Source organism: Patella vulgata, chromosome 3, assembly GCF_932274485.2.
Source record: "Patella vulgata chromosome 3, xgPatVulg1.2, whole genome shotgun sequence".
NCBI lineage: Eukaryota > Metazoa > Mollusca > Gastropoda > Patellidae > Patella > Patella vulgata.
In genome coordinates this window covers 26,240,043-26,262,892 of record NC_065881.2, presented here as the reverse complement: position 1 = coordinate 26,262,892, position 22,850 = coordinate 26,240,043, and the positions used below count along the sequence as shown (strand labels likewise).

Below are 22,850 nucleotides of genomic sequence, written 5' to 3'. Positions count from 1 at the left end.
TATCTATCACGGTGACTAACTGCACATAGTCGGTAGCATACCACTATCAAAGCCGGGTTAAGATTTTGTCAGCTCCTCGACGACAGGTACCAGGAGCGAACGCCCGCATGTTCTCTTTCATATTAACCCCGGGTAGGTTATATAATATCCTATACATATCATTCAACAGTTTTAACACCTTAGTGACAAAACACCTACTTAATGACTACTGCCTGATTACTAACAATTTTAACTAATATACATTATGTATATAAACTGACGATTTTGATCTATTAGTGTTGTATATTTTCATTTATAACAGTTATTTGTTGCTTAGTCAACGATATCAACATTACAGTGTATCGTCTACTCTTACTTCAATTACTAACTGTAACCCGTCTTCATTAGCCCAATAGGAGCAGATCAGTAGGACGTCAAGTCTCATTTCATTTCGTTTCTAACCGTAAAGATCTATTTTACATGTACACGTGACCTCGATCGTTCGTCCCAACCGAGCGACTAGACTCTGTTCCTAGCCAGGTCCTCCACCCTACACCACTGACAAGGGTACTGCAGACCGGAAAATCCCGAGGAACTTTTTCGGCCAACACCGGGATCGAACCCAGGATCTCGGAAACGACCCTGTCCGGGCAAAATGGCCCCCATAACACACTGCATAACACACGATGGTCTATCTCGTGATCCGCCCCTGACAACTAATGGCCGGGAAAAAAAGGATAAAGATTTCCAAAGCTCCAATTCATCTTAACCCTACATCGATTCTACATGCAAGAATTTGATTGTCTTATAAACCTAATGAAACTATTTGGCTATTTCGAGCGTGGCATCAATGAAGATTCCTGATTATATCAAGGTGTCAATAGTTTATTTTGTTTGTTCTATGAGAGTATATTTTAGATCAAATGTAATTTCAATTGCGTGTATAATATGTTACCCAATAACACAGATTATAGGTGGCACTCTCGTGCGTTAAAAATATCATATAGCTGTAGGTGTAATCACAGATGGGTGTCATGCACGAGTTATGATTTGCTTACTATGTCGTTTGAGAATTTCCTTGTATTTTTTATAGTATCGATGTATTATCTCCCATATAGAAGGAAATCACTAGTTGTACACCGCTTCTTTCATAATCCAGAGCCGCGAAAGTCATGTAGTAAGGGCCTAAACCTATAGATAGAACCTATAGGTCGAGAAGAAAATTGGTCTGAAAAGAATAGTATTTAGCCGTTTTGATCACGCGAAAAGTCGGGGCCAAACGTCGTATTTCACACAGAATCATAGAAATAGATACAACAGATTATGGCTATGCGCAAAATATAAGAGACGTTAATGATTATGTAGCGGTCATCACTTCCAGACATTTTTGTCTCATAACAATTATCCTGTATATATAAATGTCTGTCATTTGTGAAATGGTATGGCTTCGCAACGTGTAATTGGGGCTTGTTTTAATAGACTTAGAATTCACTCTGTTTTAAAATGCTTTACCGGATATGTAAATGCAAGCAAGACCTTTGCTGCTGTATGGATTCTTTGGAGTTTAACGGAACACTTAACTACCATGTATAAACATCTCCGGTATATAATACATTGTTCGTTTCTCATCTATGGATTTACAGAGATTGAACTTAAGGGAAAAAAATGCTATAATAAATAAATTGTTCATTTCTATTATTTGATTTACACAAGACTGATAAGAGTCAGTTTTAAACGAGAGCATCGCTACCGCTGCAACATACGTCCACATTCCTACTTTAATTGATAATGTACTTTTTAAAATGAAGAGAATGAAATATGAAATTGCAGCATTGACTGCAAGTGGCAAAGAAGACTAGCCGTTGGGTTTGTTTTGCATATAGGCCTAGTTATTGTTGTCTGAATTGATATTCTATTTATGTCCCCTCTTTGTACGACTGTGTTACTATGACGTCATAGTAACTGGTTGTATTATATAAATGTTGTTTACATGAAGAGTTTAATAAAATAAGCGAAGTGCTAGTAATCGACAAATAATGTAGTTCTTTTGTGTATTTAATACCTAAGAGTAGTTATCTTAGGATATAAGGAATAAGTATGAACAACAGAAATTGGGCGTGACAATGTCCCTGGGGGTCGGGCATGCTCCAGAAACAATACGGGTCATTCTTAGTGTACAAGGATTATGTATGCACAGTTTCAAGACGTGAGAATTGTGGCCTGTAGGCGATACACAGACACACATATCCCACCCACACAGAGACATTGACGTATAAAAAGGTGACATCATTAAAAATAGTTTGTTTATTTTTCAGTAAAATTGGGGCTTGCGATGATACCTTTAAACATAACGGTCCACTTTCCTGAACCAATCTATCTAAAAGTAGGTAGGGGTTTTATTACAAAGCCTGAATTTTATATTTTATAAAAAGACTGCTGATATATTTTATAAAAAGATTGCTGATATATTTAAAAAAAAAAAAAAAATCCGATATAGTTTAATAACGCAGTATTAGGCTCGTTCTGAAGCCCAACTGAAGATATTTTTAGAGTGTTAACAATAATTTATAGAATTAATCAGGGTTTTTATTATTCCGTCAGATTATAGAGCACAACGATCCTTTCATCTCTTCAGGTAGTTGTGTGTTTTATTACAAAGGACATTTTGTTATTAAAGGGGGCATCGATTTAATTTAATTTAGTCATATCAATTTTTTTTTCACAGCAGGTCTGTAAACTGCAAACTCGAAAACGTATCTGGTTCCACAAGGCACATTAATATGACGTAGAAGATCGTTTGTACCTTTACTACATCGTCTTCATAAGTTTGTGTTCTTTATAGTGAGTTGCGTAGGTGTTATTGCACTGATCTGAATTTACATCCTAAAGATAGTACATTTGTACTTCCATAGACTATTCAATTATTTATAAACTTTTCTGGTTTAAGGCATAATTAAAATTTCATTATCTCAAGATAAAATGAGAACAAAATAAATTTGAAAATGTTTTAGTAGTTTAAAACTATACAGAATACATTAATGATATTATTTTTAAGTTCGTGAAATAAATTAATCGGATTATAACGTTCGTTTGAAATAAATTAATCAGAAATAAATTCATCGGATTATAACGTTCGTTTGAAATAAATTAATCACATAGTCAGATTTTCAAAGCAACACATCTGTCTCCACAATTAACTGAAAAACTCGAACTCGACATGCTTCCTTGGTTTGGATGCCGGCGTCTATTTTTTACCCGGTATTTTGGACAACATACAAAAAGCATCTTACCAAAAGCTCGACGAAAGTCTCGCATTGATAATGCATATATAATAGGGTTTATACCCGAGTTAATATAGCCGAGCCATGTAAAAATGGAAAACAGTAGATCAGGCGAACTGATACAATGATTACATATACCAAATAACACATTAGATATGAAGAATGGAAGCCAACACATTATAAATACACCAACAACAATACCCAGTGTTTTTGCCGCTTTTTGTTCCCGTGCTATTTTACTTAGTTTTTTACTAAGAGCAAAGTTTCGTAAGCGCTTTGTTAAAAACTTTCCATGTTGTCTAGAACCATGATTTTGTCCATTTTCTTTGTTTTCTTGTAATGGGTGTGCTGGACTTTCGTCACTCTCACTAGCCGATGGAAAGTTATAATCGTCATGGAGACGTCTCATGCCACCTCGATGCATGCGCAATGTCATAACTTCGCCGTCACCACGAAGACCATTTGAAGTCACTTTGCACCCGGATTTGAGTCCCCTCGTTTGAGCGGCTGCTGCTCTATATATTTTACAATACACAAACATCATTATTATAGTAGGGAAGTAGAAGGAGACGAGAGAGGAGAAAATAAGATACGCCGTATCTTCAGTAAATAGGCACTTATGTTCCGGTAAATCTGACGGTGTTACCGCCTTCCACCACGCAATGGCAGGGAACGATATCCCAGCAGAACACAGCCACACCAGAGTTATCAACATGCACACTTTACATGTAGACATTTTCGATGGATAAGCGATCGGATCCGTGATTGCCCAATACCTATCTAATGAGATCACACAGAGATTTAAAATGGAAGCCGAGGATGCGAGTACATCTAATGAATGCCACAAATCACACCATGCTGGTCCGTAAAGCCAGATCTGATTGGTCATTTCGTGGCTGATACTAAAGGGCATAACAATACCACCAACCATTAAGTCGGCCACTGCCAAGGAAACAATAAAATAGTTGGTCACTGTTCGCAGATATATCTCTTTGTACACGGCTATCATTACCATTATATTTCCGACAATAGTTATAAAACTGAAGAAAGCCAATATGATGCCAATGCTAGGATGTTTTAACTCATAATCGATCACATCGTCGCCACCTGTAGCGTTATAATCATCTGATATATTATTGTACACATCCGTCACTTGGAAAGGGTCGGATATATTTTCTGTAAAATTTTGCATGTAATCCTTCGAGCGGGGCAACCTGGGAGAAACAAAATGTGAATATTTCCTGAATTTGGAGTGCGAACTGCCGTTCACTGTAGATGATCTGCTCGACATACGAACTAGACTGCTAATCCGAGATTTGCACACTGAACATAGTTTATAGAATTGAACATATCCCTTGAAACATTGATAAAATAAATCCAAGTAGTAACCGTTGGTTAGAAACACCATTAAGTTTGTAGAGGATTTGCACCACATATCAACTATTTTCGGTCATTATAATTCGGCGCTTTCTCCCGCCAGACCAATTCTATGAACTTTTCAATTTTGGATCGTCTTTCTAAAAAATAAACAAAGAACTACGTAATTGATATACATCTGTAAAAAAAAAAAACGACATGACGTCATTAACTCAATAAGGATTATACAATACAAATAGTCTTAGACAATAGAGATAATTTTAATTGTATTTGAGAAATGATATAAATAGCAGGAATGTCTGTCCCGCGTCATTGTTTGATGCATGTTACATAAGCGTGTTGTGTAATTGGTCGTCTGGGAATATTATTTGGCGCATCTATATTTATTGACTGATACCAAGGCCATATCGATATATGGCGGATGATTTTTCTTTAAGAATATGTTTATTTTTAAGTGAGATTTTCTTTGGTATTTAAGTTTTACGAGACAACATGCCTGCAGTTGAAAATTAACTTTGGCACAGTTTACGGAAATTCGCCAGACGGCTGCGTTATAGTCAGTTTATAATCATTCACGGTGATTTCCAAGAAACTAAAAAAATACATAAATAAAATTTAATGGAATAATGACTTGTGCAATTATAATAAAGAAACTACTGTGTAACAAGTTTCTTGCCTTACAGTGGGGTGGGGGTGGGGTTGTTAACTGAATTTCCATTGCTTCTGCACAGTGGCCCGTACACTATTTCAATACTGTGCACCACTTAATCTGTCATATTACTTTCCCTCCATCTAAAAATCACAAGCTTGTCAACGGGCATTAACAATTATAAGGCGACATTGGGTTGATGAAGGCACATCTCTCTGGCATTCAACCACATCCAAAAATTTATATAGTGTACGTTAAAGGTAGAGGGGGGGGGGGGGTCTAACGTCCAACCAACACAATTTCAATAAATCGCTTTCACAATTGGGAGATACAGGAGAAACAACAGCAGGACAACAATACTACCAAATACCACTACATACTACCTTATTATTAAGAAAAACTAACCTAACACTTCAATTATATATATGTAAAAAAGTTGAATTAATTCCGGGAATTAGCACAAATTTCACGATAAACTGGAAAAGTCTATTCATAGTATCAATACCAATGAAGTAAATCCTATAATAAGTGCAAACATTCGAAATATCTATTTATAGTAACAGTGATAAATGACACGGCTAAACATTGAATACATAATTTATGTTCCAAATAATTTTACTTTTATCTCATTTTCTGGGCAATTAGTTTACAGAAATGGATTGACTTCTGGTAGTATGAGTTAATTTAGGACGTTAAACTCCATTTCACTTCGTGAGTTAATATTTGTGAGTATAATATTGGTTGGATTAAGGGAGGGGGGGAGGTAACTTGAACGTCGAGCCATCACTTTTGCCGAACATTTTTGCAAGTTTTCCATGAATTAACTAAACAATTTTTTTATATATAATTGAAGTATTCTGCTAGTTTTTCACAGTATTGAGGTAGTATGTAGTGGTATTTGGTAGTATTCGGTGGAATTGGGTAAATCGTCCCTACCGAGAAACGCCACGAGGTTAACTAGGCAAAAATAAAAGCGTGGATTCGAAACCACGGCATATTAATCAGTGATATATGATTTAATTTGCACAGGTTAACAAAAACTGTGACCACTCTGTCCTAAAGAAATATTGATAAATGTAAGTAAAAATTATGCATAATTATATGATATTTGTATCGATGAGATTATAACACTATCCTATTAGTTAAAATAAATTATAGTTAAGATTATATTATCCTTGCGAAAATATAACAACGAGGAAGCAATTGTTAAACAGGACATCTTCAGAGATAGAGAACAGGGCCACAAAAAACAATTCATTTGAAACCCAGACGACAAACACGCGGACAAAACACTGACGCTAAAACACAAGCTTGATAATGTGCCCATACTCTGTCTTTACTCTGACTTAGGTCACCCCCTCTGAGATTAAATAGCAATATAATACATGCACTACTGGGTTAAAGATAGCTTCTAAAATTGTTCATGTCCTAAATGATAAATCTTTTATGACAAAAAAACAACAAAACCCCCCAAAAAAACAACAACATACATGACTGTCGAATCCATTATTTCTGTTGAATTTATTAATATTTTCCGTAATTTTATTGGAGATTGTTTTCGTTAATCCCCACATGGGTCTCTCTGGTTACATCTCACTGTGCCCACTTTTGATTAATCCAATTAAGGTCTAATTAGGATTGGGGTATTAAGCGGATTAGGATTAGGTGTTATAGGTAATTCGATGGAAATTGTTATATTTTCATTAAATTATAAAGTGCTAATGTGATGTATGATATATCCATGTATGTTATATTTTTATTACATATTTTATATATAAAACATCGAAAATTGTTATATTTTCATTAAATTATAAAGTGCTAATGTGATGTATGATATATCCATGTATGTTATATTTTTATTAAATATTTTATATATAAAACATCGAAAATTGTTATATTTTCATTAAATTATAAAGTGCTAATGTGATGTATGATATATCCATAATTACCTATAACACCTAATCCTAATCCGCTTAATCCACTAATCCTAATTAGACCTTAATTGGATTAATCAAAAGTGGGCACAGTGAAGACACTCCCTCTACCTTGGGGTCCCCATGATATCTTAATCGAATCCACCCGTGATCACCTGGGCATAAGATGTATTCGATAAAAACCCGGGTGAAGCACTTTAACGTTGCACAATATTAAATAGATCATCATGACATACCCCTCTTCCATCATATATTTTTGACAAGATGATCACCAAGATCAACATCGTTCAGAATTAATTACAATGGAGTTTAAAATAATGTTCTTCAAAAATGAAGTAGCATAGACCATAACCAAAACACGTGTATAAATTCAGCATAAAAATGGTTTCGCCAATTAGTGAAATTTGTATTATGCCATACACATAACTGAACCCTTTTAAATGATATAACATACACACAATTAATATACAATTAGCTATATGTGAGCTGCACATGTAAATAACAATGTTGATTTTGTTTGAAAAAGTAACCACATCCAGCCATTTGTGTGGCATGGTTTCTAGCTAAACGGTGCGATGATATCTCTTTAACACACAGATTACTTTCAATGAAACGTGTGTATTTTGGTTGGTATATCAAAGTAGAGTGGTATAGTCAATATACTGCTACTAGTAGGGGAGCTAGGTTTAGGTTGCCCGATACTCTGAACCTTGATTCTGAAGTTGCGGGTGCCCTTCCCATGGGAGGTGGGGGGTCCGACAAAACAATCAACTTTGGTGCATAAGTCGATCAACTTTAGATGTCTCCAAAAACGGTGCTTAAGAAGGCCCCAACCCTTCCTTCCTCCCTTAAGAACACCCCCCCCCCCTCTCACCTCCCTGAGAGTTGAATTAATTCGACTTACGTGTACAACGTTAATTTTCTCGTTAAAATTTCACTAATAGTCCGGTAGAGCATAACACTTAACTTAAGAACTTGAAATCCCCTTCTATCCCGGATAAGAACGCCAAAACGAGGGGGGGGGGGGGGAGGGTCGTGGGTGAAATATATTCAGCAGCAAGCACCTTTTCACAAAAAGTATGTTTTATAAATTTAAAATCTTATGAGCGGCACAGATCAACCTCCAACAGTTATTAATATTATTATTATTATTATTATACAGCGGCATCAAAATATTTATGTTCCTTCATATGCCAAATGTTTACCTTCCTCGAATTCTGTTTCATAAAACATAACATCGCAGACAAAAATCTCTAACTAATCATAACGAGCTGTTGAGTAGCCTTATAATATATTTCCCTTAAGACACAAATCATTAGTCTTTCATTCTAAAGCTAAAAAAGAGTTTTTCAGGGGTAATGAGATACTCCAAATTCCGTTCATTCATGAAATGATGCTAGAGAAAAAAAATAAATTTTCATTTACCTTGATTTGCGAAAATAACCAATCGTATTTGACAAGCGATTACAGTTTTTAGAAAAAAACCGTCACACCATTTTCCTCCGGCAAATTCCAATGAGAATGTTTTTTTTTTACAGAAACCTGAAACGACGTTTGTTGATTTTGTCCTAAAGTCCATTTGCACATCTGTTCCAAGAATAAAAACGTCGAGTCTCAATTTTCACTCGCAAAGTAGTTTGTGTGTGTGTGTGTGTTTGTTCTCTTGGCGCAACGAAAAACACTCAAATATTTTTTTCTCTGGAGAAGAACTCCTACCAGAATAATTGCTTACCCGCTATTTTACTATGTAATATCCGAGCGCGTGTTTGGGTTTGATTATTTAATGTCCAGGTCTCTTATATACAGAGTATTATTTTATTCCAATCCAAACCGGGATACATTGGATGCATAGAAAAATTATTGTTAAAGTATAGCTTACGTGTAAGTAATCCGTATTATAACAATACAACAAAGGCAGCAGGTATCGCTTGGTCTATGGAAGCTTGAAAACGGATAATTCAGTTGTTACTACTTTATTGAACTGATCATTTAGCACCTACATACGTTTGGTGCTAGGTACTGTAAAGCACAGTACCGCACAAAACTTCGTACTTGTACACGTACGAGTAAAGCAGTGTGGCTATGTTTGTCTATGAACACTAGGAGATATGTAATTACTTAACTAATTTACACTTTATCGTGTTTTACCATGTACTGTTAGAGTCTAACAAGAATATAATTCACAATAAAACCTTGTATTTGTATGATTTCTTTGTACACACTTCATGTTGTCATCATTAGTAGAAACAAGATCAGCACCTATTCAAAATTCAATTCCTCGCTGTAAAGTTATCCGTTAAAATATTATTGCCTACAGAATACTGATCATAGTTTGTTATAAGGCGCCAAGGAATAGAATCAAATACTCAATAAGTCTTCATTTTTTGCATTTTTCATCAACAATATTTTAAAGTGTAAGTAGCCAATAATATGTTGTCTTCTAATTGACTTCCGGTTCTGACACTTTAGCTCATCCATAAAATTTAATGTCCTCCTACAGTGTATTGGGTTTTTTTTCTGATCGCTCTACTTTCTTTCCAGTATTCACTTAAATTAGGTTGTCTTGAAACATAAACACGCAAACATAAACATAAACATAAACTTCCACAAAGTAGGCATTTAACAAATTATAGTACACCATTTAAAATGAACACAAAATTATAACTTCCATAAAGTAATATAATAACTAGGAATTAATAGTCTGTACTTCCCGGGTTAATAGCTATCACCTGCTAATTTTAATCAAACATCAGAGAATCCTAAACTTCAGGTTGTCTGTTGGAAGTTCCTATGCTAACACCTCTATCTAGAGGTATGCCTCACACAGTGCAGAATATAGAAACAGTTTAGTAAATTGCGACAGATACCGCACTCTACTCTTCATAACCAGAAGATAACAAAAAACGATCGATGATAGTTAGTTGTGGAAGTATATAGATCACGTGATTTATGTCAAACCTTGAATGAAGAAGTAGCAAATGTGTGTTAGCTTTTAATTCCTGTGTCCCATTTTATCAAATTTCCCGATCCATGTAGATTATTGTGTGATAATGCTACGCGTGGAATACACTCATTTTAAATAGAGAGAAATGGGGTATATCATAAACACATCTTAATTTTAATGTGGGAGCAGATTATGCAAGTGATTGTACGGCATATTGTTAAGCGTGTGATCGAATCTTCGACACTTACAACGAGGCCAGGCCTTATGATCTAAGCCTCAATGTAGGACCCTCATCCCACTTTTGTTTTATTAATAAATGGCTTACTACTATGGTGTAATGAAATATGAGTGGGCAGCCATTTTCACACCAATGATTGTTATGCAATTCTTTACGTGGGGCTGCGTAAACAAGGCTAACCACACAGTCTATTGAGTATGTGCACTATAATCGGTCGTTATTGAGTCTTGTCTACGAACGAACGAGCGTTATTGAGTGTGAATACAATAATGAATATTGCAAACAGCAGGGGGGGAGGGGGCAAGTGGTCTAACGCGTGCTCTTAAGAGCATAAGGTCTGTCGTAGCAACTGAGTCGCCTGTGGATTATCTTGGGGTTGTGCAAGATGTTAGTCCCGATATAGCCTAGTTTGTGTCTATTGGACATTTAACCCCATTTCGCCCTAAATCCGACACTGTGCGTTAAAGTAATGTTCTACTGTTGAAAAGCAAATTGGTAACCAGGACTATAGACCAAAATGAATAGTAAGGAATAGATTTTTCGAGTCACATTTGTGTGTGTGCGTGAAATAGCTTTATTTAACGTCCGCGTCCACCGAGGTGATATAGGAGACCGGGCGGATAAAGAGAGACGTATAAGAGCCCAATTAATCCAAAAGTAATAAGACAAAAGTAAAAGTTATTCAAAATGCTTTAAAATTTAGCTGTTTTATGTACACGTGGATAGATTAATTAGGTCGCCATTTTATAGGCCGTGTATCACTATTGATTTACATATTACTAATGAATGAAAATCAAACAAATAGAATCGACGGCTGTTAAATATTCAATATACAAGTTGTAAAACAAAATATTATTATAATATCGATATATAATACAGATCATTATAAGTGCTAGCCTATTATTTTACATATAGTAAGAAAATATACTAGGTCATTTCGTGTCACGGTTGTGAATTTATATGCAGTTGGTTATCACCCCCAATTAAGAAGTACGGCATCCGATACTACGTATTTAGAGAGTTGATTGAGATGACATTTCCTCTTTGCTGGTGACAATGACCCGGTGGTTACCTTCCACGGAGTAGTTACCCTTTAAAACCTACGTCCAACTATGATTTACCAATACTTAATTAAGGTATCGGGCACCTTTCTGATATTCCTATTCGTGGTTTGGCGAGCTCACATACTTTTGTTACTTTCGACTTTATACAACTTTGCTGGCATCATTCTCCCTTGTTTACCAACTAACAACGGTATCTAAAAAAACAAATCCAACCTTTCTCTCAAATTATCTAGAACGTTTTGTAAATAGTTTGACTTGTGGACATTGTTTTGATGTTACCTTCCGCTGCATGGTTTGACGTTTAAAATCCAAGTCCAAACTAGCATTCGACAAACAGGCAGATGGACGAATCCGTTCTACGAAAGGTCTGGAACAAAAACACAATAATTGCATATCTGGGAATGAATTTACTGATAAAACTGTAGTGCATATTACAAGTAGTCTCTAACTCTAAGCAAATAACAAGCATGTCGATATTCTATAAATCCCTAAGAATATCGTTGAATTAAAAAAAAACTTCTTTGAAGGAAATACTGTCTTGGGTGATGTTTGCAATGTGTCTGAGGTTGTCACTATACATCAGTGATAAAAAAAAAGCTAGGCAATATCGTCAATAAAAAGAATAAGATTATACTGCCTCTCTCATGTATCCCTTGGTCGCATCTATCCCAGACATCTTAGAAATGCAGGTCTCCATACTTGTAATTAGCTGTGCAATAAGAAAGCCATATAGAGATCGTTAATAGGGTAGTTGTCCAACATTTTCTCTTGTAAGTGTCCTCTTCCAGGATCTAGAGCATATTGTGATTGGAAATCTGACCGGCTTGTATCATTCTAGCACATGGGTAAAGGTCACTTCACCCTTTAATGTTGAATTCAGCAGTCGTATGTCAACGTTTATGAAATACGAAAAGTAAACATGGAACCGAATGGAATATAAAGATCTGGTAGTCAAATTATTTGCGCTCATTCCGAAAAAAAAATTCATTCAAAAGTCAAGATATGAGCAAACGGTTGGATTGTAAATACCGAGCCGTTTAGTTCTGATCGAAAAAATCATTTACGATGGAGGCGGGGGGGGGGGGGGGGGTATAAGATAGCGCTTATAAGATTTGTCAAGAAATAATTAAAACGAGCATTTTATAAAGGTTATTTCGCAAATAACTGTATCAGAATCAAAGCACTTTGTATTAAAAAATCACCTTTCAATGACCAGGGTAAGATGACAGATGACTTATAATTAGTCAGCCAATCCCGAAAAGTTCACCTGAAAAGCCCGAAGCAGTAATTACAAGGATGAAACACTGATACATGACTCTGGAGTTTGATGTCCGTGTAGCTACACATTTCCATGATCTGAACATCGATTCAAAGATTTATATGACAAGGGTAAAACAATGCAAATAAGTGATGCAGAACTCTGATTTAGATAGATTTGTCCATATAACTTATCAGACAATCCCAAAAACTTGTACCTCTATGTCGATAGAGGGTTTGGATGGCAAGATAAATGATGGATGGCTATGACTTTCGATGGAATTCATCCATTTTTGTTAGGTAAATTGTATCAGCAAATTAAAGACTGTTCTGTAGAGCGATTACAGGGATTGAAACAAAAAATCTCGAAGTATGGCCTGTGGATTGATTACAAGTTTGAATGACGCAATGTCATGGGCAATAACTTTAGAACTTTACCCCATTGCCAGTGTGCGAAAATCACACGCATGTTTATCCAGACTCAAGAATATTGCTAGTCAACAGACTCGTATCCAACTCCAGCGGACAACTAGATGTTGGCATTTCTTTCTTTGAAAAAGCTCGAAAGAGCCACATATGATTGTGGCTTGGTGGCATACGTCTATATCGCATTAAAGATGGATTATGTAAGATTTACATAAAGAGCTGATAGTTCTCGATGAAATAGTTAAAACAATAGATAATGAAAAAGGTGTATTAAATTGAGAATTTCAGCCAAAATACTTCATTTCAAGTAAAGTTATGACTGTTTGAAAAATAGCGCGATCTCTTTATTTATTGCTTTCGTTTTAACGATGATAACCAAAGTCTCGATTATCCATTTTGAAAATTAATTGTCAAATGGCGATCGTGTTTCAATCCGTGCAAAATCACAACCATCCGATGCTCTAGAGGGTTGGTTATAGGCTTGTCATATGTATTTGGAGCCAAAAGAAAGGTCTGCAATAGGTAGAATTTGCTCTTACATAATGCATCTTTAACCAATGACCATCCGATGATCTATAGGGTTGATTATAGGCTTGTCATGTAAATGAATGTCTAATTAATAATTTACATAACATAAGAAACATCTTCCATGGGAAGATTTAGCTCTTACTTAATGCATATTTAACCGACTGAACTATAACTTTGAATTCTCCTTTTGAAGCATTCACGAAGTGTTAAATTTTATTCCCCAAAGTTCAGAATCACGCAATGCAGTTCTTAAGATAGTATGCATCCAACTGTCTTCATCTCACGTTGAACTTGTTTATTACAAATATCCAAGTTTAGAAGGAAATTGACAATAATCACCAGTAGATATTGTTGAATACAAAATGTCTTTTAAAACTCTTTAAGTATTATCGATAAAGTAAGAGAGCATCTCATGACCCGAAGACAGCAGAGTCGACACAACATCTATCAAATATTTGAGAAACACCGGGTTTATTGAAGATATAATATAAAGAAAACTTTACTTTAGTATTTAACCAAACTCTGTAGATTTAACCCGATCTAACTTTCTGCCTAGTAGTTTCTAAAACCCAAGTACTAGTTATAGCACATTTTATCTCAAAACTTAAAAATCGAATACATTATGGGATTTTCGCGTATGTTTAACAATATTCCTAAAACCTGCAGATTTAGTATATATATATTTTTTATTCAGTGTCGGGAATGTGGCCTGTCGAGAAAATTGGAAATCTATCCCGATTGAGCCTCTTATTCAAATCTGTTTTTAAAAAACCTTAGTTTTGATCGCAAAATCAAAATGTATCGTGATTTGACATGTTTATACCGCTAAACCGACTCAATTACAAAAACCCGATTGGCTGACATAATATTGTAGCATTATAAATAAAGATGTCTGCAATCAAAGGATCAAATTGCAGTAATCTTCTTGGGGTTTTGCACTAATACCCAATTTCTAGCCAACCTAACGATTCATCTGGTGTAATTGATAAAATCAAATTTATTATTAAATTTTCTTATATCCTTGTAAATATGATATGTGTAAGTAATTCATCTACAAAAAGGGACATACTTAATTTGTCTGGATATAAAGTTGTTTTTAGCTAGCAAAATAGGTCGAGTACAGCCAATTTATGCATTACTAGAAATTACACAAAACACATAATCCATCGTAAACAAATAGAATGCATTTTACTGAGCACGGTTTGTTTGCTATTGAAAATTGGATAATAAGGAGAAAACGGCAAAACGAAACATACCCACTTCAGCAGATCAATCGTCCGGGCGGCTGTGAGTTAAAAAAAAATTATAGACCCTATCATAAGTAAGGCCCCAATATCGCCGATATAAATTTTAGAAATACAGGTTAATAATAGCTTCATATAAAGTTTTAACAAGATTTCGTGACAAACCTGCATCACTCTTGAGGTGATTATTGAAAAATGTTAAAAGTCCATAGGCTACTCTCTTAGTGAGATAGACAATCCACTATAAATCAAATAGAAATATGGATTATGTGTACAAGCAAGAAATGTGAACGACAGACTTAGATTCCGTAACAAAGGGGCATAATGTAAGCCATCATCTAAATTCGATAAGCTTCTCGGTTTTGAATGCGTTTAACAATCCATACATAATTCAGAAAGATCAAATGAAAACTAAAGCATCTGTGGTGCTAACACGATTTCGTAAGAAAGGGGAATAACTCAATAGGGCCCTTCATTTCAATGGGAAAGACAATCGATATAAATTGAAGTTAATAATAAGTTAAAAATTTCAGTTTATTTTGATTTAACAAGATTTCACAAACCAAAAGACAGAACTCTGAAGTTTTGAAAATCAATAGTCTGCTTCGATTGAACGAGACAGACAACCCATATCAATTTCTACAATCTACATTATTATGGATTATTGTAGCATATAGTGTACTAACCAGAAATGTGAACAACGGACCTAGACTTCTCAACAAATCGGCATATCTATGTAACTTATCGATAATCAATAGGATTCTCCCTCTTAATTTGAACCATAACTGAAGCCTCTGTATATTTAACGGATAGAAAACCAACTGAAATTTCAGAGAGATAGTTTAACCATGTTACCATTGATAAACTCTTGAGGTAACTATCGAAAAATGTTTAAAACAATCTTCCATTCAATGAGATATATAAAATTATTTTATATAAATTTCAAAATATTTTTGAAACATCTCACTGGATTAAAGAATTGAATTAATTATTGCGGCCTCTATTATTCTAACAAGAAAAGTGAACGATATTCGGACGGATGGTCAGGCGTAACTGCAATTTACGACCACTTTAATCTGTAATCGTATAAAAACTAAGAAAATATATATTCAATAATAACGAAAAGAATGACCAAATGTAACACTATTGGAATGATTTTAATAAAGGGATATATTCGGGTCTAAGCTGAGAATAGCGGATATCAACATTATTGTTAATTATTGTAGAAAGAGGCAATTAGTAAAAGTTGATATTGAATTTACCTGGCTGTCTAAGAGCTTTCTCATATTATTTCTATAAATATTCGGAAATAGTTTGTACATTCGTTGTATATTCGTTTCTTTCTGGGTGTGTATCCTTGTTATTAACAAAAAATAGACAGCCTTTATAAACTTGTTCTTTAACTTGTATTATTGAATATTTTCTCTGATGAGTTTTACTTGTACATGTAACATAAAATCAGTTCTAATCTAATTACTTCCAGATAAGAGTTATGTATTTCAGTCAATATTTTTGAATACTGAACAAGAGCGATGGTCACTGGATCATCTCCAGCTATAGCTTGTCATGACCTCCTGTCGATCTGGCTGGTTAGCTGAGGCATGGTTCTACTCACAACTCAGGCGTTATTGGATAATGGTGACTTCTGATTTCATTTCAGTTCATTGATGCAATCCATCAGTCTAACTAATATATTGTTGTGCATAATATAATAGGGTGTAGATCACACTTCGTCTATATAGACAGTGTTCTTTTATAAATCTTATAATACGTAACTGACATTATCAGACGAGAATAAACAATACCCATTGTATACTTTCACATACGCACTAAATAATTATGTTTTACGTATGTCCCAAGTTTGTGACGTATGATATACGATCTTTTTGAAATATGTACCGAAATAATATCTTGCTAAGCGTAGGTGTATAATAATAAATAATTCGATTTGTCTATACACGGAATTAGTTAAAGGTATACAGTGTCTTAAAGGCATACCCGTCTCGACATATAAACAACTTTTATGTGATTTTCTCAAAATTAGGTTTTTGACAAATTTAAAAGATATCGATATATATGGTTTACTTTTATTCGTGGACGATGGAATCGCTTTATGGTAGTTGTATGCTATGGTGTCATCTGTAAGGGTTTGTGATAATGCAAAAAATGGGAGTATTATACACATAGACGATTAAACGAAACGCATTAACAATCCATAGTGAAACATTCAAATCTTGTTTTAGCGGTTTCGAAATGCTCGGAACATACTTGAAGAGCCCCCACCCCCAGCAGTCCTTAAGAGAGAGAGAGAAATGGGGTTTAACGTCCACTAGGTCATTTCGGGACTAACACATGGTTTCATTTTATTTACATAATTCGCTTGCGCGTAGGGGTCTTTAGCAGTGGGAGGAAACCGGAGGACCCGGAGAAAACCCACGAGGTTCGACAGGCGACCCTACACCTTGCCACGTACACAGTTCTTATGATGAAATATCTCTACGTGACCAAATTCGGCAACAATCATCCGAAACTACTACTACTACATGTACCCCCTTACTATGTAAATTGGGTTTCAAAATAATGCGTCTTTCAAATCGCTACCGGCAGATAAAATGTTTGTAAAGGTACAAGCCTTTCTTACATTGACAAAAATGGATTCCGATCGGACTGTGATTGAAAAACATACAATTTATAAATTCTTCACTGGGACAATGACTGCTTACATTTCCATCTGTTTGTCTTTACGTCAAATGGCATAGCTAAATACCGCTATATCAGGAAATGATAAGTATGCCTGGAAAATGGATCTTTGATTTATATTCATATTTTACACCATGGGCTGGCGTCTGGACGCAGACATATATATACATATAAGGTCACCTTCGTATAACTAGATTTGGATGTAATTTAGGTTACATTATTACAATGGCCAGACATGTTTTCTAAAACAGGAAAATAATTGATAAAAGAGAAAAAAAAACCCCCACATCCTGTGGTTACTTCAACAGAATAAAAAAAAAACACGTATTTCTTCTTGGCCTTTAAAACAATTACTTATTTTCTGAGTGGCTAGTTTTCGATCATAAATCGAGATATAGACATGTCTTATGATCCCTAATGCTGAAAATGCCATTTTCTTTCTCAGATTAAAGTATCATTGAGTCTGATGTTATTAGCACAACACGTGTCTCGCCTTCAATAAAATCTAAACATTCCTTGTACCACTAGACTTCACAGGTCTTATAGCCGCAAGGGGAAGGGTTATAAATGTGGTCTATAATAGTAATCAATTCTGGTCATAGAGATACCCAAATATACTCCCACCTGATCGCTTTTGTGGAAACTTGAACCATTTAAGATACGAAAAATTAAAGGGATACACACGCGTGAAAGTTTGACAGAATTGAGCCAAACTTACATAAAGTTGACATCCTACTGCATTCACCAGCTGTGTTAATTACATCGGGACAACGTTGCACAAGTGGCTCTCAATAAGGTGCCGTCTTCCCAACCGCTGTTGTTTCATTTCTGTTTTCTGTGAGACTCGTTAGCTAGCAAATTAAACTAGAAGAAATGCGAACCACTGCTGCATACACTAAACCCTTCACTAGTTATATGTCGCGATGACATGGGCTTTGATTTCAAGAGATGACATAAAAAGTTCGACTCAAGTGGATGCATTCCTTCAGGAATCTAACACCAGACTTTACCACCCGTTCTCCGGTCGTCTACTATTATCTATGCGTGATATAAAAAGTCTGAACTGACCGAACTCCTCAAAGTAATGATGAATGGCAAGAATAAAAGTATATTAAATGGAAATCGAGCGGGCTTTTTTACCACCAAACACAAAACATTCTCAAAACTCACCGAAATTCAATTTCTAACGATTGAATGACATCTGTCATATCAGATTGAAGTTGTAAAATACTGTTTGATGACTAGAGTCCAATATCCCATTCCATTATGTTATTGAAAGATTTTTTTTTATATATAAATTGAAGATCGGGTATCATCGTCTACGATGTCTAAGAGACATTACCGGGTTTCTTTATAAATCAAAATGGTCGACACATGAAGGGAGAGTGGTTAATGCATAGACATACACATACTCCTCGCAGTGTTTAGTTTGATTAGAGTTGATACCACTGTACACCTGCTGTAAAGGAAGCAAATTTATGTTCCAAATTATGACTGGTCAATAGTCCAATTAACAACCAATAGCTAACTGCGTAACAATACCATTACGCTTTAAACAGAGCTCCAAATTGGATGTAATATGTTTACATAACTCACGATTTTATTATGCCCAATTAACCAGTACATAGCAGAATATTGCAGAAAAACTAATTTCGTGACATACGAGGCTATCAACACGGATACAATGTTAACTACACTCTATGGAGGCGAACAATACTTTCACCCTTTTTAATACCTTAAATCACTGTCCAAAGTTTTATGGAAGACCCCAGATTACTTGGGATAGAATTGATTGAACGGGAAGAATAAACCAGCCCCTTAAAAGCTCAATTATCAGAAGGCAATCCAGCAATGGCCAGAGAAGGATTTCTTGGGCCATTGGTTCAGGAATATGAGACATACATGTACACCCAGTATAAAAACTACAAATAAATTGGATGTTAAAGGAGCTAAATCACTAATATACTCTTCAAAAAAGTAGGGGATATTCAGAAACAATACAAAACTGCGGAAATGCACTGATGTTTTTATTAGAGGTAACCAGTGTATGTTAATAACAGAACAATTGCCTACACATGAACATAAACAATAAATTGGATGTTAAAGGAGCTAAATCACTAATATACTCTTCAAAAAAGTAGGGGATATTCAGAAACAATACAAAACTGCGGAAATGCACTGATGTTTTTATTAGAGGTAACCAGTGTATGTTAATAACAGAACAATTGCCTACACATGAACATAAACAGTTCATATGGGCGGCTTATCTGACGGCCCCATTTCACTCGCAAAGAGATACACCGTCAAAAGTGAAAATGGACGTTTTTGATTTTTGTCTTAATAATGAGTAATTGCTCCACCAATCCTCAGACATTCAGCAATTCGTCGTGGCATGCTCTTAATCAACCGTCCAATCACGATTTGGAGCAATCTGACCCACTCCTCTTGCAGTGCCACGGCCAATTCTTTCAGTGTTGTCGGTTGACGTTGACGTCGACGAACACGTCTCCTGATCAAATTAAACGTAACACACTAAAGCAAAGATACGCTAAACAGTAAATCTCATGCAAGAACCAATAAAAAAAACCAAACATGATAGATAAACCAGCACGCGGCAGTTTTCATCAACCCTTCCTTGAAGTCTCAAATTTGACAATGAACCCCTCCCACATGTATGGCACTATTGTGTGTCGCATGTGCAGCTCAGTGGTTTTGTTGGGGCGATAAGTTCTTCATCTGTGATCATACTTTCAAAGGATGTCAAATGTCCATGGCTATATATCATATCGGAGCCTGCATAGGTATTTGCATTTCAATATCCCCTACTTCTTTTGAAGAGTATATTTGGAACCTAGAAATTGACTCAAATGGGTCGCAACGCATATAATAATGTATTATGAATGTATATAAACTGATTTACATTCATTCGATTCTGTTTTTACTGTAATTTTTAATCAGTGATGTTCGGCGAAATAAGCCAGAATTCCCAATCGAATGGCAATCTCTAGCGTCTGGTTATTCCAGTCTACACCAATAGTATTTATTGCGTATGCTCTCCAGATAAGAATATGGGGTCACCGTTTGACATGACTTGTGAAATATGTCTAGCCTCTTTCTTCGAGTTCCTTGTTACAAAAAGCGCTGAAACGCATTATGGTACACGATTCGTGTACCAATGGTAAAATGTTTATTTTGTCTTCAATATTGGACATCAGAAGCCTATCTTTTCCCGGTAAGATCACAACATCAATGTTGATTTAAATTGACAAATAATTCGTGTTTTCAATGTCGAAGACTTTAGATGATACTGAGTTAGAGACTTGGCTACTTTAAATTGTTAGTTTTGTAAATTAGCCCAAGTCGAAGGATGAAACAGTGACAAAAATGACACAACTTCATAATAAGTTTATAATCATACGGTAGTTTGCTTTTCTTGTTTAGATGAATTTGTTGTTTGTATTTCTGGTTGCTATGTTAAACACTTCAAAATTCCTTTCATTTATGATCCCAATATATTGAATAAAATATTGATTGAAGTAAGACTGGATTTACTTGTGTTGATATTGTCCATTTAATTTTAACCATGTTGTATAATGGTCTACATATGCATGTATAAATGAGACACGAATACAGTATAACCTGTGTAACTTTAACACACGGAATATTATGTCTGTATAAAGGGTACTATTAAGCTAGGAAACTTTCCGACAAAGATTGTTGTTAGTTATGTAACGCTCTTACAGAGCTCACTGGTAGGTATGTAACTTCCCTACAAAGACAACGGTATGTTACTTCCCCATCTTCATTAGCCCAGGTTAGGAACAGAACAGTAGGACGTTAAACTCCATTTCATTTCCCTACAAAGATATCTATAAACTACGTAACCCGCGTTACAAGTTTGTTATCAACTTCATGTCATTTCCCAACAAAGATTATTGTAAATTCAACAACGATAGTTATTAGTTAGATCAATGATTATTGCAAGACTATGTTAACGTCTTGGCATCTGGAAATTTGGAAACTGACCACTCGCCTTAGCGGTACATAAATGTTAATGGTTTTGCACTTGGATGTATTTTAGGAACAAGGGTATAATAGTAAATGAGTAGTATCCCCTATTCTAAAAGGAGTAACATAACCGAAGTTATAGGTTGTTGTTGGTGGTGGTGGGGGGATAAAAAGGAATGTAAGTATACGTTGTCACGTGAACAATTTGTTTACTATTTATAGCTAAATTAGACTTTGATTTTAGAAGCTACTTAATTAGTGAGTGGGGTTAAATTATATAAATGAACACCACCTGATTCACAGATGTGAGAAGTGTTATCAGTTGTTCTAGACAGATATTGTGTGCAAGAGGGTTAACCCTAGAACAATTTATAATCTAGTTAATTAACTAATAAATACCGTCGATATTAACCTTATTATCCTTTACAGATCCCAGTAAATTGGTCTGGAGACTAAACTATATAGAATTGGTTTATAGGTAGTAAATCAAAGGTTGGTATTATATTACCAACAGATATATATACACTAAACACTAACATATGTTTTATATGATCATCCTACTAATTCACCTGCTAATGAATACTGGCGTCGAGCAATTTCCTTTCAGATAGTCTAGAGTAAGCCTTGTAGTATTTACTGTAATAATTTATCAATCTCGTGGATAATGTCAAGAGATGGAACTCATATAAGTTAAATACAAGGTAAACGTAAGAGTGCGATTTTCGGAAATTCGTACACACAGATAATACATGCGCAGATGTACAATTAAATCCTTACTTTACAAATTATACTCATAAGAGGCAATGACCGTGAGAGATATCTGGTAGAATTCTGTGAAATTATACATATATTGCTGATACAAATGTTTGGAGTTCTTAGCATTTGTCAATGTTTTAAATAAAGAGGAATTAACTCAACATTTATCTGACCTGTTAATTTTTTCAATTTTCAAAAATAGTATCTAATTATAAAAACAAACACCCTGAAGTATAATCCGTGTTAATAAATATAGTATATACACACGCATATTAGGACTGAGTACATCTATGAACCGGAAATAAAATAAATAGACAAAATTAACTCTTAGTAAGTTAAAGTATGGAGTTATGCAACATGTATATTTTTTTTGTCATAATTGTTCTTTAGAAAGCAGACATTCATATTTTTCTTCCTTGATGTAATATTAACGTTGGTATGTTTTTCATGTTAGTAGATAGTATG

General features: G+C 35.0%; 1 protein-coding gene across 3 annotated transcripts in view; it reads right to left on the bottom strand.

The window, feature by feature from the left end:
- Nucleotides 1-2,961: 2,961 nt before the first annotated feature.
- LOC126816807 (dopamine receptor 2) overlaps nucleotides 2,962-22,850 on the bottom strand; it is a 97,813-nt gene continuing 77,924 nt past the window's right edge. Inside the window, exons 1-2 of one of the 3 annotated variants that reach the window (XM_050543542.2) lie at nucleotides 8,646-10,021; nucleotides 2,962-4,777 (exon numbers count right to left, since the gene is read on the bottom strand). In XM_050543542.2, coding sequence (XP_050399499.1) covers nucleotides 3,139-4,695 — 1,557 coding nt within the window. In that variant the 5' untranslated portion in view covers nucleotides 4,696-4,777; nucleotides 8,646-10,021 and the 3' untranslated portion in view covers nucleotides 2,962-3,138. Of the gene's footprint in view, nucleotides 4,778-8,645; nucleotides 10,022-22,850 lie in introns of those variants that run through there. The other 2 variants (XM_050543544.2, XM_050543543.2) reach the window with 2 other exon arrangements.